The following is a 17,159-nucleotide window of genomic DNA, read 5'->3' on the forward strand; positions in this document are numbered from 1 at the left end:
CTAGTGCTATCATATTCTTGATTTCATTTGATCCCTGAAACGTGTTTTTTTGTTGTTTTGTTTTTGTTTTTTTTTTTACAGCTGGAGAAACTTTGGCTCACGGAGATAAGTATCTTATCTGAAGTCTTGGTTCTGATCACCAGGTAGTTTCACCAAGTCTAGTGCTCACTGAGTACTTGAAATAAGAGTTGACACTGAGTGCCTCCTGGATGCCAGCCTCTGCTTGAAATGCTCCACCTGCAGTAGGTCCTAGTAATCCACACAGCCACTGTAACGTGGAAGACAGTTATTATTCCTTTCCCAGATGAAGATGCTGAAGGACAGAAGTGAAGCAACTGACCCAAGGATACACAGCTAGAGATGGCAGAACTAGGGTTCAAATCAAGGCAGTTAGGCTCCACAATCTATGTTCTTCATCTCAATGTCAGGGTTTCCTAACCTTTATGGGAATTTTGGGCCAGATGATGCTTGTTGTGGGGCTGTGGGATGCTCGGCAGCATCCCTGGCCTCTACTCACTAGAAGCCAGTACCACTTCCTTGCACCACGGTTGTGACAATCAAAAATGCCTCCAGATATTGCCGAATGTCACTGGGGGGTGGGGGTGGGGCAAAATCACCCCCAGTTGAGAACCGTTGGTCTGTGTTATGCTATTCTAAAAATGACAACATATAGTTATTCAATGGCAACCCATAATTTGACAAAATATGTTCCTGGAGACCTCTTCCCAAAATGAACCAATATTCAGACTCAAACAACCTTAACTGCTCACCTCCTATGCCCAATTTATAGACCATTTAAAAATGCACTGATGCCTAGATAAATCAAGTGACTTGCCCAGAATAACAAAGCTAGTATGTGACAGAACAGAAACTTGAACATTGGTTCCAAAGTCCACATGACTTTTTTTGGTAGTATTCATTCTGATGTGAGATAACTGTATTTTTTCAATTCTAAGATACATTTTATCCCCATAGTTTAATGGTTTTGAAATTGAGATGCAACATAAAACTAGTGTATGTTTATAGTTGAAATATTTTTTATTCCCCTAAAAGCTATTATGTAATTGAAAATGTGTCTCCACCAATAGCCTCTTAGAATTGAGACTCACGGGCTTGAGCTGTGAGAGTGGAGGATGCTGATGGAGTCAGATGGAAGGAAAGAGACACAGCAGTAGCCCTCCTGTTCTGATAGGACACCGGGCCTCTGCCCTAGCCATCCACACCAGTTCTGCATCCTTACCTGCTGACCTATCCAGTCTTTGTGACCTAGTTCACACCACACTCCTCCAAGAAGCCTTTCTAGGTCCCTTGGCACATATCTCACCCTGTTCTAATTTCGTCTAGAAGCCTTTTTTCTGTCAGAGCATTTTAGTAACAATATTGTATATAGCTGATTAAATGCTTTCTCCTTCATCATGAGATATGTTAGCATCCTTGCTTTACAGATGAGGAGACAGGCCCAGAGAGGGGTGGCAATCTGCCCGACATCTCTCTCAAGGTCAGTGGAAGGGTGGGGAAAATAAGTGAGTCTCTGGGTTCTTCACACCAATATTTCATGCTTGTTGTGGGATAGTTAACCACAATCAGCTGGTGAGCAGTCGGGTTAGCCAGACCTTTCCTTGGAGAAAGTGGCATTCCAGGATGTGATGAGGTTTGCCCATAGACTCCACAATAAAAACTGTAATACATGAGCTCAGAGAGGTGAAGTGGTTTACCCAAGGCCCCACCACTTCAAAGTGACAGCATTTAGATGGGGTGTCCCGATACCCTCCTTGTTGCTTTCTCTGGTTCCTTGCTGCTGTTTTGTCCAACCCTGACCCTTTTCTCACTCTGATGCTTCCAGGTCCCGGCCACACTTCTCTACACTTCCTTCAGCAGGAAAGGGACAACAGCCTCTTCTAGGCCCATGTCTCTGCTCTTATTGATGTCACACGGGCTGTGGCTCCTCCAGCATCTCCCACCAATGCTCTCTTCAAGAGCCAGATTCAAATCCCTCCACCCACCACAGTGACATGCACCAGGACCCTATGCACCAGACTCCAAATCAGAAAGCCACAGAGCTGGCCAGGCGCAGTGTCTCATGCCTGTAATCCCAGCACTTAAGGAGGCTGAGGCAGGTGGATCCTTTGAGTTCAGGAGTTCAAGACCAGCCTGGGCAACATGGCAAAACCTTCTCTCTACAAAAAATACAAAAATTAGCAGGGAGTGATGGCTTACATCTTTTGTCCCAGCAACTAGAGAGGCTGGGTGAGAGGATCGTTTGAGCCCAGAAGGCAGAAGCTGCAGTGAGACGTGATCACATCACTGCACTCCAGTCTAGGTGACAGAGTGAGACTCTGTCCCAAAAACAAAAAACAAACAAGGAAGAAAGAAAGCAAGCCACAGAGCTGGAGGAAAAGAGACATAAAGTCCATCCCAGCAGTGCTGCATTTTGGCAAGCCACCTGGGGATGACACTGCCATCTTATAGGCTGTTACGAGGACTGAAATGACAAGACATCTGTGCAAACTCTTGGTGCACCTTCGAGTGCTGTGGGATTGAGGCTGGCTGTGTGGTGCAGTGCAAAGAGCACTGCCTCTGGCTTTGGGCAGACATGGACCTCAGGCAAATGATCCTGAAATTCAGTTCTCCCATGGGAATAATATATCAGCCTCATCAAATTGTGGGTCCACAGTGCCTGGCATACAGGAGGCACACAATAAATATTATATTCCTTCCTAAGTGTAAGCGTCATTATATGAAGCACAGCAGAATCAATCCTTTAATTCTATTATTTAAGCACATGGATAAATCTCATGCTATGGGTAGGGAATTTAACCTCAAATGAGCACTAAGACTGCTAATAATTTTAAGGCACAAGGATTTAGTCATCTATCTTTCAAGGAGACTGTACGCTGGAAAAGAATGCAGTCCAGAAGAAGATGCCACTATGTATGGAGGGTGATTTAAAAATGCGCATCTCTTCATCCATACTGTTTCAGATTGGCTCCCCTTCTGTATAAAAAGGCAGGAGCTGAGACACAAGCAGGTTCTAAAGAGGGCAATGAAAATTATATGGGTTGTGGTTTGAGCAGGGAAGGAAGAGAAGAAAAAATAAGGCATAAATTATTTCACTTGGAAAGGAAGGGGTAAGACGGGTGATAAATAGGAGGGTATTATATGGCAGCAGAGGGTGGTGAGTCGCATGCCAAGGTTGTTATTGTGGCAGGGGCCTGGGGGCCAAAGGGATCACGTCTTGAGACTTGGAACACATTGGAAGAAAGACTACACATACCACAGACGTTATTAATTATGATTAACAGTGGCCAATGTGAGGTTTGCTTTTTGATTGTGTTGTCTCACTTTTTTTTTTTTTTTTTTTTTTTTGACAGTTTCGCTCTTGTTGCCCAGGCTGGAGTGCAGTGGCATGATCTCGGCTCACTCCAACCATTGCCTCCCGGATTCAAGCGATTCTCCTGCCTCAGCCTCCTGAGTAGCTGGGATTACAGGTGCCTACCTACCATGCCCGGCTAATTTTTGTATTTCTAGTAGAGACGAGGTTTCACCATGTTGGCCAGGTTGGTCTCAAACTCCTGACCTCAGGTGATCTGCCTGCCTCAGCCTCCCAAAGTGCTGGGATCACAGGCGTGAGCCACTGCACCTGGTCTCTTCTCTCACTTTCTAAACACGCTCAGAAACTACAGGCTGTACTCTGCCATATGCATCTCACCTGCGAAGGGCACTGTTTCTATGACCAGGTCACATGAGCAGGGCCAACTCCTCAGCAGGGCTTCCTAGGTTTTCATGGATTGGCCCCTAAATCCCTTTCTATCCTCACTTTGGTTGCTTTCCTCCCCTCCAATCCTCTAGCCACTCTGAATTTCCCATTGGCCCTAGAACCCACCATTTGTTCAACAAGTATGGAGCAACTATTATATGTCAGGTCCTGTTTTACACATTTGGAATACAACCAGTAAATAGGACAAAGTCCCAGCCTTTGTAGAACTTATATACTAGTGTGGGAAGACCCATTATTTCCAGGAAAGGTAGGCTAGTTTTGAAAGGGTAGTCTGAGAAAACTTCTCCGTGGAGAATATTTCAGCAAAGACCTGAATGGTATAAAAAATGAGCTAGAAGCTAACTGGGTCAACAGCTTTCAAGGCACATCAAGTGTAAAGGCCTTGAACAAGCTTCTCTCAATGAGCTTGGCAAGTAGATGAAACCAAAAGACCACCATTAATAGCTGGGCAGAATGAAGAAGGTCCAGAAGTTGGCATAGACCAGCTCACATAGGGCCTTAAGAGTCATGGTCAGGAGCTTGGATTCTGGTCTAAGTGTGGGGGTCTGAGAAAAGGAGGTCCACGCGATCACTCTGCCTGTTGGGTGGAAAATAACCTTGTAGGGAACGATAAAGTGAGAGATGATGATGGTTTGGACTAGGCAGGTAACAGGAGAGGGGGTGAGAACTGAGGGCCAGACATAAGGGTACACTGGTTATAGGACACTTGAGCTGGGCCCTGAAGAATTAGCAGTCTAAGTTTGCCAACAGGGTCAACGTCTCATCTTTGCAGCCAGAACACCTAGCATAATACCTGGCATGACGTGTGTTAAATGGAACTGGAAAAGTAGTAACAAATATTCTGGAAGAAAAATGTTTTCATGAAGTAATCTTGAATTTTCTATTTCAGAATGATATTTAATCTTTTTCAAGATGGCTATATATATAATAGAAAATTTGAAAAATTGAAATGTCAAAGACGGGAAGTTATAATTCCTCATAGTCCCACCGCCTGGAGACAAACTGGTATTTTGGTGTACTTTCCCCCTAGTCTTTCCATACTCATTTGTAAAAAGGTGGGTATTTCCTCTTTGAGGAGCAGCCTAGTCTACCAGAATCAAGTTGGTTAGGGTCTGAATCCCACTCTACCACTGAGTGGTTTTGGACAAGCCATTTGCTCTCTTGTCTATCCCCAAAATGGCGATAGTAACATCTGATTATTGTGACCTAAATGACTGATACAAAGTACCTAAAACGATGCTTGGTACATAGTAAGTGCTCAATATATAGCAGCTGCTATTAATAAAAGGAAGTCCAAATTCCACAAACCCAATTATAAAGAAAGCTTTCAACATCTCTTTTAGGAAATAAAGGCTTTGCAAATCTACAATCTAATCACATGTACTCTTCTAAAGAAAAACAATCATACCAAGAATAGGAATTTGCCAAAAAAGATGTAAGCAATACCAAATATTTTTAAAACCAAATTTTACGGTAACACAAAACAGAAATGGTGCCAAAAACCCCAGACCCTGGCCTGTTTAATAAATCTCTCTCCTATAAAGATGACATACTTATGGGATTACCATTTACACTAATAACAATTTAAAGGGCAGACACTGCTCACCTGCCAAGAAATGATTCTTTCAGGTTTTCCATCTTGAGTTGCGTCTGTGTGGTGTGACAGAGCACAGCACTGAGTGAGGGAGGACACTTCTGCTCACCCCCAGCCTCTGCCATCACCAAGCAGTGTGATTCTGAGCAAGCCGTCCTCTCCGGTACTCTGTCAAATGAGTTGTCTACAGTTTCCACAACTCCTTCCAGCTCTAAAACTCTACCACTATGAAGAATTTACAGTTCAATGTGTGTAATACTGGTGTGAGGAAGATGTATTACTTACATATCAGGTACCTTAACAACCTGAAATAGCATGCTGAATATCACAGTTGTTTTTTGTGTGTGTGGTGGGGGGGACGGAGGATGAATCACACATTATATGGGTATACTTGTAATACTAAGATAAAAAGCTACATTTTCACTGAGAAGGAAGTGAGAGACTAACCTAATACTTGGGGTCATAAAGTTGCACAGTACACACCATTTTCAAAGGTCCAACTACTGTTAGCAAATGCCAGTTTCTCAGTGGCTTCAAACATGTTTCAACTGGACCTATATTGGCAATGATGGTGGTGAATTTGGCTTAGTTTTATACACCATCATCACTCATTAACTTAATGAGGTAATATGTGGGGAAACAAATATTGCTGTTTTTATAGGTTTCTGCAAAGGCTGTTACCTACCTCTTTGACCTCCTATATTCAATGCTGTCTTTCTGCAAAGGCTGTTGCCTACCTCTTTGACCTCCTATATTCAATGCTGTCTACTACTCTGAGCTGCAAACTGGGAGACACCTCACAGCCACACAGGTTCTCACACAGCTTTCATCCAGTGGCAGAGCCGGGCAAACCTGGAAGCACATGTAAGGACCCCCCGACCCAGATTTCAGGGCTGAGGAAGCCCTTAGGGGAACTGGCATCTAGACTAAGGCCTGTGAGGGTGACAACACACTACACATGCTGCACTCTGTTGATCCAGGGCATTGTCTCTGGTCAGTCAGGGTACTCTCCACTGTACTCCCCTCACACCGAGTTTACCTCTAACTATGGTGAACAAAAGTTGTGGCGCGCTGTAGACAGTCTGTTTTATCTGTTGTCTGGCATAACTATTAATAGTGCCCCCTTACATGCTCGAAAGTGCTTTGGTTAAGACCATCAATTATAGGGTTACCCTACCTTTAGACCTGATCCTGGCAGACTCCAGCTTGCTTGTTTGGCTCTCCCATGTGACTCAGCTTACTGGGGGCCGGGGGTCAATCTTATTCTCCTGTGTATCCATGGCATGGGCTGTATGTCATTCACATTTGTATCCATGACAGCCTTGTGCCTGATGCCAAACAGACTGAGCAACATAGGTTTTCAATATGATATTCAAAATTAGAATGAGAAGCAAATACAATTAACAACAAATTAGATCTGCAAATCATTATATCATGTTGGGATTCTGGATTTACCTTTCACTAGCTGTGCGACCTTCTGATTCTGAGATTTTCACCTGTAAAATGGGGATAATAGTACCTTCTTCATAAAGTAGAGAAGTTTAAATGAGACACTATAGGTAAAAGTGTTTTGCACATAGATGGCATATACTGAGCACCGTTAACAGCAGCTGCCGCTGTGGACAATGATGACTGCTGCTGCCACAACCCTGTTTTGGTGTGAGAAAACTGACACCTAACAAGCATCCAGTAGAAACTCAGTAAGTGTGCACTAAAGGAATGCTTGGTCTCATGCTAGGTGCTGGCTTCACATCAGAATCTTGGGTTACGAGATGCATTAATCAAAATTACAATTTAGAAGTCAAAAGTTTTGACTCCTCTAAGTCCAGCTTTCATAACAATTCAAAAAAACCTCCTCATATCCATAAGAAGCATAGAACACAGCAGCACTATCTGGCTGCATCCTTAGATGTGTACCAACATTTAAACTTCACCTTTGTTATAACTATACTCTTAAAATTTACTCATATAAGAATGCCAACTTGGATATTTGGGTCCATCTCTTCTCTTTTTGAACTGTCAACCTCTCAAGTTGTATGTGATTAATGTATACAGAGAAAAGTAGAAAGGCCTCAGATTGAGTCAACAGTTTTCTTGATCCCTCAATTACAATATCCTCTTTAAAGTATATCCTTGTTGAACATTTGGAATGAATTAAGACTTTAAACTTCCAGATGTTTAAACTACTACTGTAAATTCAAACTCATTAAAAAGGAGCAGATTTACTACCTCTACATAGTTTTGAAGTCTGTTGTTCACCCTGTCCAAATAATTTATGAAACTAAATACAGTGGCAGGTAGTGTATTCTATTTACATAGTATTCATGGTGAGAAATAAGGGGCATTTTAAAAAGGTCTGGAAATTAACTGCCATTTGGCCAACCTATAGATCACACTTATTGTTACTTCTAAGCTAGGAATTGTTTCCTGAAACTGATCTTGTGGATATTTTTATGCTAATCTGTACTAAAAATTACTTTACTTTTTCTGGCCACAAAGAGCTGGCTACAGAGAAGCATTTGATTATGGCAAGACAGCTGCATCCACTCTCATGAAATAAATGGACCTGGATCTAGTCCTCTGTGGTAATGTCTTGGCAGCCAAACAAAGGTGGCAGCATTTCTACACCCAGTTTGTAAAGTCTCAGAAGTTTCAGGCTCCATTTTTTTTTCTTTGCAAGAAACCCATGTCGACTATAATGAGTGCATTTTAGAGATGCTGTGCTGAAAGCTGGCAATGGATAAAGCAAGAACATAAAAGGAACCTATTCCTAAAGCAAATATTCCTTTTACAAACCTTAAGAATGAAGTGGCTTTCACAATCAATTTTAATATCGAAGCACTGGACTGAAGTACCTGCCTCTGGCACTTACTTGCCATTTAATTTGAGGCAATTAATTCATCGCTGTGAACATGATTTCTCAACTGATAAAAGGGGGTTAATACCTGTCTGAATTTTTCTGAGAACTTGAATGAGATCAAAGTGCTTTGTAAGCTCTAAAGTAACACTGCAAGTACAATTTTCCTGTTTTATGACTTACTTAAAATAGCACTTAAAAGTGGCTGCCCCTATCAAACAGAAATAAACCTGATCCAACTAAGTTACTGCAGAGGAACTGGTCTCAGAAGGAAGGCTCTTTCAACCCAACCAACTACTACTTACTTCGCAGGAATTATTCTAAGAATTAACTGAAAATTACATAGAATTATTAATAAAGCGTTTGTTCCCACTTACCTCACAGGTCACACATCCTACATCAGGCTTCAACTGTGTAACTTTTTTTTTCCAAAAAAAAGAGATATGTCAAAAGCAAAAATTCCTCTGATTAGATATGCTAAATCTTGAATGTCTTTCCTAGTACATTTGCAAACTATTTAGATATGATACAGACCTTATTTTTAAAAAACTGTACAAGGCTTTTGTGGATACTCTATATGTTATTTTCCTTTCCTTTAATTTCAATAAATCGGATTTACTGAAGTCTATGAAGTTTGTGTGTGTGTAGTTATAGTTATAAGTACGTACAATTGTATGTACTTACGGGCCAACTGTGGGCCAACTCTAGGCTGTAAGCTTGGTGAGTCAGAAAATGCACTGGGTATTGCCAGCACTTAGCCAAGGAGCCTGGCACACAGTAAGCATTCAACTTATATTTGTGGAATGGTCATGACACCTACCACTTTCTAAATTATCTCATCTTGCAAAAGACAACCTGTTTCATCAGTGCACTGATTCAACCTACCATCAAAGATCAGTTTGTTGAAAACATCTTTTAATAAATTAGGTTTTTAAGCTTTCAGTAGACTCCCAAATTAGAGAATATACATACATTATAAAAACAAATGATGGGCATCTTTAACTAATGCTTGTTGCATGAATGTTTTTGGATACATTATTGTGGCAGACTGAAAAGGGGGCCATTATTTTGTAGCTCCTCCCAACAAAAGGAGTCTATTTCCTCCTTCGAATCTAGACTGGCCAAGTGACTTGCTTTGACTAAAAGAATGTGGTGAAAGTGATGCTCTGAATTACTGAGTCCAGGCTTTGAAGCCACTGCCTTTGCTTTCCTGGTACTCTTGATACCACCATTACATAGCACAAGATAAAAGACCACATGGAGAGGCCCAGTCATCATATTCAGTCCCCAGCCACCCTCCCAGCTGAATGCAGACAGCCCAGATGAGACTAGCAGAAAAACCACTCAACCAACCCACAGAACTGTGAGAAATGGTAAAGTATTTCTTTAAACCATTAAATTTGGGGGTAATGTTAAGCAGCAATAGGTCACCGATGATAAATTAATTAACCCTCATAGCACAACCTTAAGGTAGGTTGTACAGCTGAGGAAACTGACCCAGGTTAAGTAATCTGTCAAGGTCACACCACTCTTTTTTTCCGCCCCACACCACTCTTAAGGGCCCTAAGAACAGGATGAATGTATTGAAACACCAGCTTTGTGTTTCCTTCATTGTCATCCTGCCATCATGAACTTGATCAGTTCTTTCTGCCAAGGACAGAGGCATCTCTTAGAGCCCTGGCTGTAAGATAAACTCTTGTTATCTTTTTGATAAGCCGCATGCATAATGTGTCCTGATTTGACACATCTGTGGGCTTTCCTAGGACAGAGAAATGGACTGTGGGCTATCATTCTCAGCAGTCCAGCAAATACACACCACTCTGGTTTCTGAAGCTCAAGTAACACTTACTCCCAACATAAAATAATTCATTAACACCTCTGCATTCATTTTAGCCAGCAACAATAAGACAAACTCTGACAATTTACATCAGGGCCCACACATTACATTTTAAAAAAAAAAAAAAACCTAGTTGGGTGAACCTTACATTTAACACTTTCTTAATTGTTTTTTTTCTGTAATCCAAGTAGTAAACCACATACAAAAGACTCACCTTGAATTGTGAAGCTGTTTATCAAATGTTTAAGAGAATTTACACAAGAATGTTTTGACCCCACAAAAAATAATGTGCCTAAGCTTTAAACAAAATTCACATTTTATTTAGATTGAAATAAACTATACAAAATTGATTTTCTTCACCAAAAATAACAGCAATATTTTCCATATTTTTCTAGATAAACCACAACACTTATTTTGTAGGTTTTCCAGGTTTTGCTTATAAATCAAGATGAGGCAGTATATAAGAGTCATGGAAAAAGACAGAGAAAAAAAACAGACAAATCAGTTGTCAGTATCCATGGCCTCTGATTCTGTCTCAACCATGAAACAGAAGTGTTCAACATATACCTGCTAAAAAGCTTAGGAAGATGTAGGCTCCACAAAGGAATGTAAACAGCAACGAGATGTGGAACAACAGCAGGCTTTTCCATTCAAACTTTGTCATTTGTTTCTTTAAGTTCAAGAAAGACAAAATCTACACTGAAATCCTTGTTTGGTGAGCTCACAAGCTTTTCTCCGGTAATTTCTTGTAACTGTCCAGTATAGATTTTTAACATACTTAAAACTCCTATTAGTCAAAGGTCAATTGTGGGCTTCACTATAACATTTTATAAAATGTATTCCTTCCTCCCACACCTCTTCAAAATATATTTCTTCAAAGAATTCATAACACCCAACAAGTAGAGATCCACAGTGATAATAAATGCTGTGTCTAAAATGACTTAACTGAAACAATTCCAGAGTGCCATCAACAGAGATCACGCAAAAGGAAACATGGCACTTTCAACGTTCTCTTCTGGAAGAACAGGTAGGTCTTCAAAGCTTGAGAGTTCAAACAGGGGCCATTTAAACAGGTAGATTATCAATGGCTAATGTATTCAATGGAGTCCTATAGGCAAAGATATTTAGTGATTAAGTGGCCTACATACACCTTACGGCTTTTTCTTCCAAATATCAAATATAAGAAAGCCTATTTTTAAAAGTCTCTTAGGTATTTTCCACAGTTTCGGAATTATCTGTAGGAAGCTCTGACTTACTTGTATAGAGTTTAATATATGTGTCCACCATTAAATCCAGGTCGTGTTTTATATCAAAATTTATGTTAAGCAAAGCCAAGTTACTTGACCTTTGGTCTGTCAAAGTGTTCCTCAAATATGCTTTAAGACGCTTTCGTCCATTTTCATACCGCTCATTCTCAACCTTCATCACAGGAAGAATACACAGGACCTTCAGCAATGCATACACATTAGGAAAAAACTTGATGTCAGGCAGGTGGAGGGCTTCATAGATGGTGGACGGAAGCTCTATATCTTTCCCCCTGTGTTTCCATTTGATTCTCCAACAATGAAGCTCAGCTGACAGCGTGTCAGGATTGGGTAAGTCACTTCTATACATGTCAGCATGGTGTTCCTCCGACGTATTGAATTTGAGTTGTCCCATGACTGAGGGTACCAGAGATAAGCATTTAAGAGCTTTGAGGTGCTGTTCTGAGAATATATCTTTAAGTTCCTGAATAATGTGCTCCACTGTTGGGACACTTAGGGTTTCTTTATAGTAACTCTCAGAGGTTAGCTGAGATTCCAAGTTACCCTGGTGAGCTCTGCGGAATTTCCCAGGGAGTTTCATTTGAATATCAAGTTTGGTTGCCAAATTTGTGGCTTCCTCAAACCAAAATTCATGATAAACTTCAATATTTTCCATCACTTCGTTGAGTGAATGCAGTACTGCAGTCAAGCTACCGGCTGCAAAGAAGACATCAGAGGTTTGCCCCTGGAGGTTTTTCCCAAAGGCTCTTGTAAAAGATAGGACATTTTTAAGAACAACAATAGTAACAATGAAATCAAAATCTGACACTGCACTGCAGAGTACAAATGCTCGGCCAGCTATATAGTTATTCCATCTAATATTTGTGTCACTATTTATACCATCTAAACATAAAACAAGTGCTTGCAGGAGTTCCACTAAAATTTCAAAAGCATCATGCCTGCCTGTCCACTGAGAATGGCAGATTTCCTTCAGTTCTTTACCCCTTTCTTTACTGTTCTGAAAAAGAACAGAAATTACGTTGTCAAGTTCTAAAAGCAGTTGTGGTGATCGATGGAAAAAAGAACAAACTTCCTCAATTGTTCCTAATGCAACAGATACTCCCATAACAGGTACTGATTTTGCCAACCACATATTTAAGGCACAGGAAGAGCAGAGTGTGTAGATAGCTTGGGGATATTTCTCTAAAAGTCTAGAAGCAACAACTTTCATTTTGGAAGAAAATCCACTAGAGACAATGTAAGCCTGGCCACGACAATACTCCATATTTAATCCCCACTTCTCAGTTATCATAGTGTGAAATTTCACAGCCAAAATTTCTGCATCGGCTTCATAAGGCAGGAAGCCTATAAATTCCTCTCTTAGGTTATGAGATTCATCAACAAACCTCACCAACACAGGTAGGTGCTCTTCCCCTGCTATGTCCACTACATCGTCAGTGATGATGGAAAAGAAGTGTGAGTCTCTCACTTCCCTGAGAGTTTCTTCTCGAATACAGCTCTCACAGATCTCTAGCATCTGCCTCTGCTGTGTTTTTGAACAAAACAACGTGTTAACTGCTGTTGTCTCAAACCGCTTTCTCAGAACCTCTTCACCAGAATTTATCCGACACTCCAGCAGTGCCTGAAAGTTATCTGGAGTAAAGAGACCTTCTGGGATTTCATCAGCCTCATGTCCATCCAGAGGTATGTTTTGCTTTCCCATCAGAATCAAGATTTCAAATAGAGATTTTAGGTATTCTTTGTTTTCCTTCTCTTCAAGGGTTAGAGGTAAAATGTCCTCATCTTGCCCTTCACCCTCTTCTTCGCTGGGGTTCTGAGCATTGCTATTGTTGGTTTCTTTATGTTTTTGTTCCTGCTCAGAAGTTTCATCAACTGGAAAACAAAGAATTAATTTTACAAACAGGCTCAAGAAAAACCATACACAACAAAAAATATTACATCTTTGGTTAAATATTTAAAATCCACAAACTCATTCATTCAATACTCATAGGGCATTTACTAGACCACAGACTAGGACAGAGATTAAAATAAGACACTAAGATAAGACACATCCTAGTGGGAGAGACAAACAGTGTAAAGAGATATATTTTAATCCTAGATGTAAATGCTGTTACAAGATAGGAATAATTTTTTTTTTTAAGAAGTAGAGGGGGGAGTCTCACTATGTTGCCCAGGCTGGTCTTGAACTCCTGGCCTCAAGTGATCCTCCCACCTCAGCTCCAAAGTACAAGGATTAAAGGTGTGAGATACCACATCCGGCCTAATTTTTAAAATACACTTAACAAGACTTTCCACATATGTAATGAATGACAGTCCATGCCCTCAGAAAAACAAAGTGGGACAGAACTAATTACTAAGGTACTGTGCTTAGTATTTTATATGCATCACATTACTCTCTGTTCAGGCAGGTGGTATTGGCCCCACTTGACAAACAAGGACACTAAGTAACTTGCCCAAGATCACAAATACAGTTAGAAGAATGGAAGTAAAGTTGAAATCCAAGTGCGTCTGGCTCCAAGATCCATGCTGATGCTGTTTTTATCAAACCATTATGCCACACATTTATATGGGAGATGGGACAACTGTACAAACCAGTATAATATAAAGGAGATTAATGTAACTCTTAGGGCTAGTATTAGAATATCACACATCTTAGCCTAATCTCTTCACAGGGGATAGGAAAACTGAGGCCCTACAGGCTAAATGCCCTGCCCATAGTCATACAGGTCAGTGGTGTCTGCAGGAAAAGAATCCAAATCTGAGGAGGCACAGTTAAAACCTAGTTCTTAGAACATAAGACTAGGGCCGGGTGCAGTGGCTTACGCCTGTAATCCCAGCACTTTGGGAGGCTGAGGTGGGTGGATCACGAGGTCAGGAGTTTGAGACCAGCCTGGCCAATATGGTGAAACCCCATCTCTACTAAAAATACAAAAATTAGCTGGGCATGGTGGCACATGCCTGTAGTCCCAGCTACTCGGGAGGCTGAGGCAGGACAATTGCCTGAACCCAGGAGGCAGAGGTTATAGTTAGCCGAGATCGTGCCACTGCACTCCAGCCTGGGCAACAGAGTGAGACTCCGTCTCAAAAAGAAAAAAGACTATGGAGGGCGGTGGGGAGAAACAAAAATTCAGAAGTTGCATTTGATGACAAGGATAAATAAGGGGGACATGAACAAGGAGGGCATTTCAGTTGGTGAGAATTATTCTAGCACAAGCACTAAGGTAGAAGAGGGAAGCAGGCTGCCCAAGTACAAATGGAAATCTAGTCTGACCGGAGCCTGTGTGAGCCATGCTTCAGAGCTTCATAAGGGTTCAGAAAAATGCAGGGAGCATCCTTCCTTCACCCCTCCTCAAATCAGATGACACTGCTATTCATTATATGTGACACAGCAGTGGTTCTATACTAGGGAGGCTTCCCAAGCCAGAAAGCAAGAGGTTATCCTGGACGCCTGCCTGTCTGGCTCCCTCCCTCTCTCCTCCATTATTTCTCCACTTCCAATTAATAAGTACTAATTCTCTTGCTTTTATTTTTTTCAAAAAGAAGTTCATTAAAGAGCAAAGAGTACAAACTGAAAAGTCAAGTCCCTCTTCTTTTGGACATCTTTTCTAGGTGTCATAGGTATACAAATTTCTTAAGTTCCTTGAATCTATTCCCTTTACTCTCTCTACCATTGCCTTAATTCAAGGCCTTTCAACTTTTATTTGGTCAGTTGACAGTCCAACTAGCCTCCATGCCTCCAGTGTTACCTTTTCTAATCCAACAGAGTACTCTATGTACCATGGAGATCAGGTCCCTGTTATCACCTACTTATAAACCCCTCAGTGGTTCCTATTGCTAATAGCCCACAAGTCTGCAAGTTCTGGCCTCTGGGGTCCTCTCTAGGCTATTTTCTAACCATAATGGGTTATCACAAACTTTAACAACACTAAAATGAGTGTAGTTCCCCAAAACAGCACCCTGTTTCGTGCACAGAATACCTTTCCCTCTCTTTGCCCAAGTCTATATCTCCTCATCCATAAAGAGGGAAATAACAGTACTTATCTCACGGCTATTGTGAGAATTAAATTAATTAATACAAGTAAAGCACTTAGAACAATGACTTGGCATCAGTAAGCACTCAATAAAATGCTATGTTAATAATAACAGCAATAGGAGGAAGAAACAGAGGAGGAGGAGTAACTAATAACTGACAAGAAGAAAAACAGCTTCTAGCCCTCGTCCTTTGGTGACATAATTTGGACATCAGCACCTCCAGAAAGGCTGTTGTGACCACTACTCACAATGGCACTATGTGCCCCCACAGCATTTAGTCCTTAAACATTTACAAAGAATTTATTACATACCACAACTGGGTGGACAGAAAAGAGATTCAGTGCATGCCTCTACTGTTGCCCTTCCTTCCCTACAATGGAGCACTGTGTGCCTGCCACCCCTACCACACTGAGAGAGGAGGCGTCACCTCCATGAGGCCTGCATATAGCATAGCGTGTGGCATTGCAGCACTCAATAAAGACAAACTAAAATTAGACTTTAGTCTCATAGATAATTCCAAAACACAGGACAAAATTGAGCACACTCCTACATTCATTCTCAAGGTAGGTTTTCAACACAGAACATATTTATTTGTCCTTACCAGGTCAAGGCCTTTTTAAAAGGCATTCAGAAGTTGAGTCATTAACACTATCACTTACTTTTTTTCTGTTTCAGTGTCCTGATTTCATCTTCACTCTAAATGTCAAGAAAAAAAAAGAAAAAAACAAATCATCTTTAAAAAACTGACCTCTAGTGTATCATCTTAGACTCACAAATACAAATGCCTATTCTGAGTCAATTTAATTCTTTCAAGAGCATAAATTCTTTATATAGTACACATTCTTCAAACAAACAGACAATGAGAAAACCAGAATAAGCTGTTAATGACTCCAAGGTTATAACAAAGTCTTAGGGAAAAAAGAATACATCATTTTGCTTATTTTCTACCTAAATCATCGTAACTTTGGGTTATAAGTGTTTACTGGCTAATGAAAGGCACAAAAATACACCATGGCACTTGGAGTTAAATTCAAGAGGACACAAATCATCTTACTTCCCAATTTAACCCTGGAGATGTCCCATAAGAAGGAGGTTGCTGAATCTCAGGACTCAACACAAAAGTGATGAGAAATCCCTGAGAAGCGGAAGGTGAAAGAGTACCAGCACGGAAGAGATACACAGAGCATACACAGAGCATAGTAGGCCAAGTGGCACCAATAGGGTTAGACAAAGGAAGAACTTTCCAGCTGCATCCTTTACTTTCCTTCCAACCCTCTACAATGCTTAAATCATGAGCCACTCTGTTACTTTCTGTGGCAGAAAAGCAGCAATGCCAGTGACAGCTGAAGACAGCAGGATGCCTGTTGGGCAGCACTGGACATGGTGCTGATAACAAGAAACATCAGCAGGCTGGTCAACCTGGACATCCCCTCCTTATCCTACAGACTGCACGTTTATAAGGATGGTGGGTCAGGAAGAGTATGCCTGCTGTGAGATATGTGAGGCTCTCTGAGGGACAGACTACAGGGAAATGATAGCTACAGGACAGCAAGTGATTGAGCTCCTCATCCTGATACATATTACACTTCATATCTATGGATTTAACCAACCATGCATTGAAAATGCTGGGGAAAAAATGGATGGTTGTATCTATCTTGAACACGTACAGACTTTTTTTCTCATTATTCCCCTACATAACGTAGCATAACTATTTACATAGCATTTACATTGTAGTAGGTGTTACAAACACATAAATGTATTAAGTATCATAAATAATCTAGGTATTATTTGAAAAT

At 40.9% G+C, this 17,159-nt stretch overlaps 1 protein-coding gene across 1 annotated transcript in view; it reads right to left on the reverse strand.

The window, feature by feature from the left end:
• Nucleotides 1–10,364: 10,364 nt before the first annotated feature.
• Nucleotides 10,365–17,159, reverse strand: part of THAP12 (THAP domain containing 12) — a 31,206-nt gene continuing 24,411 nt past the window's right edge. The window contains exons 4-5 of the mRNA XM_016921640.4: nt 16,023–16,059; nt 10,365–13,203 (exon numbers count right to left, since the gene is read on the reverse strand). Coding sequence (XP_016777129.3) covers nt 11,273–13,203; nt 16,023–16,059 — 1,968 coding nt within the window. The 3' untranslated portion in view covers nt 10,365–11,272. The remainder of the gene's footprint in view (nt 13,204–16,022; nt 16,060–17,159) is intronic.

This window comes from Pan troglodytes, chromosome 9 (assembly GCF_028858775.2).
Source record: "Pan troglodytes isolate AG18354 chromosome 9, NHGRI_mPanTro3-v2.0_pri, whole genome shotgun sequence".
In the NCBI taxonomy this organism is placed as follows: Eukaryota; Metazoa; Chordata; class Mammalia; order Primates; family Hominidae; genus Pan; species Pan troglodytes.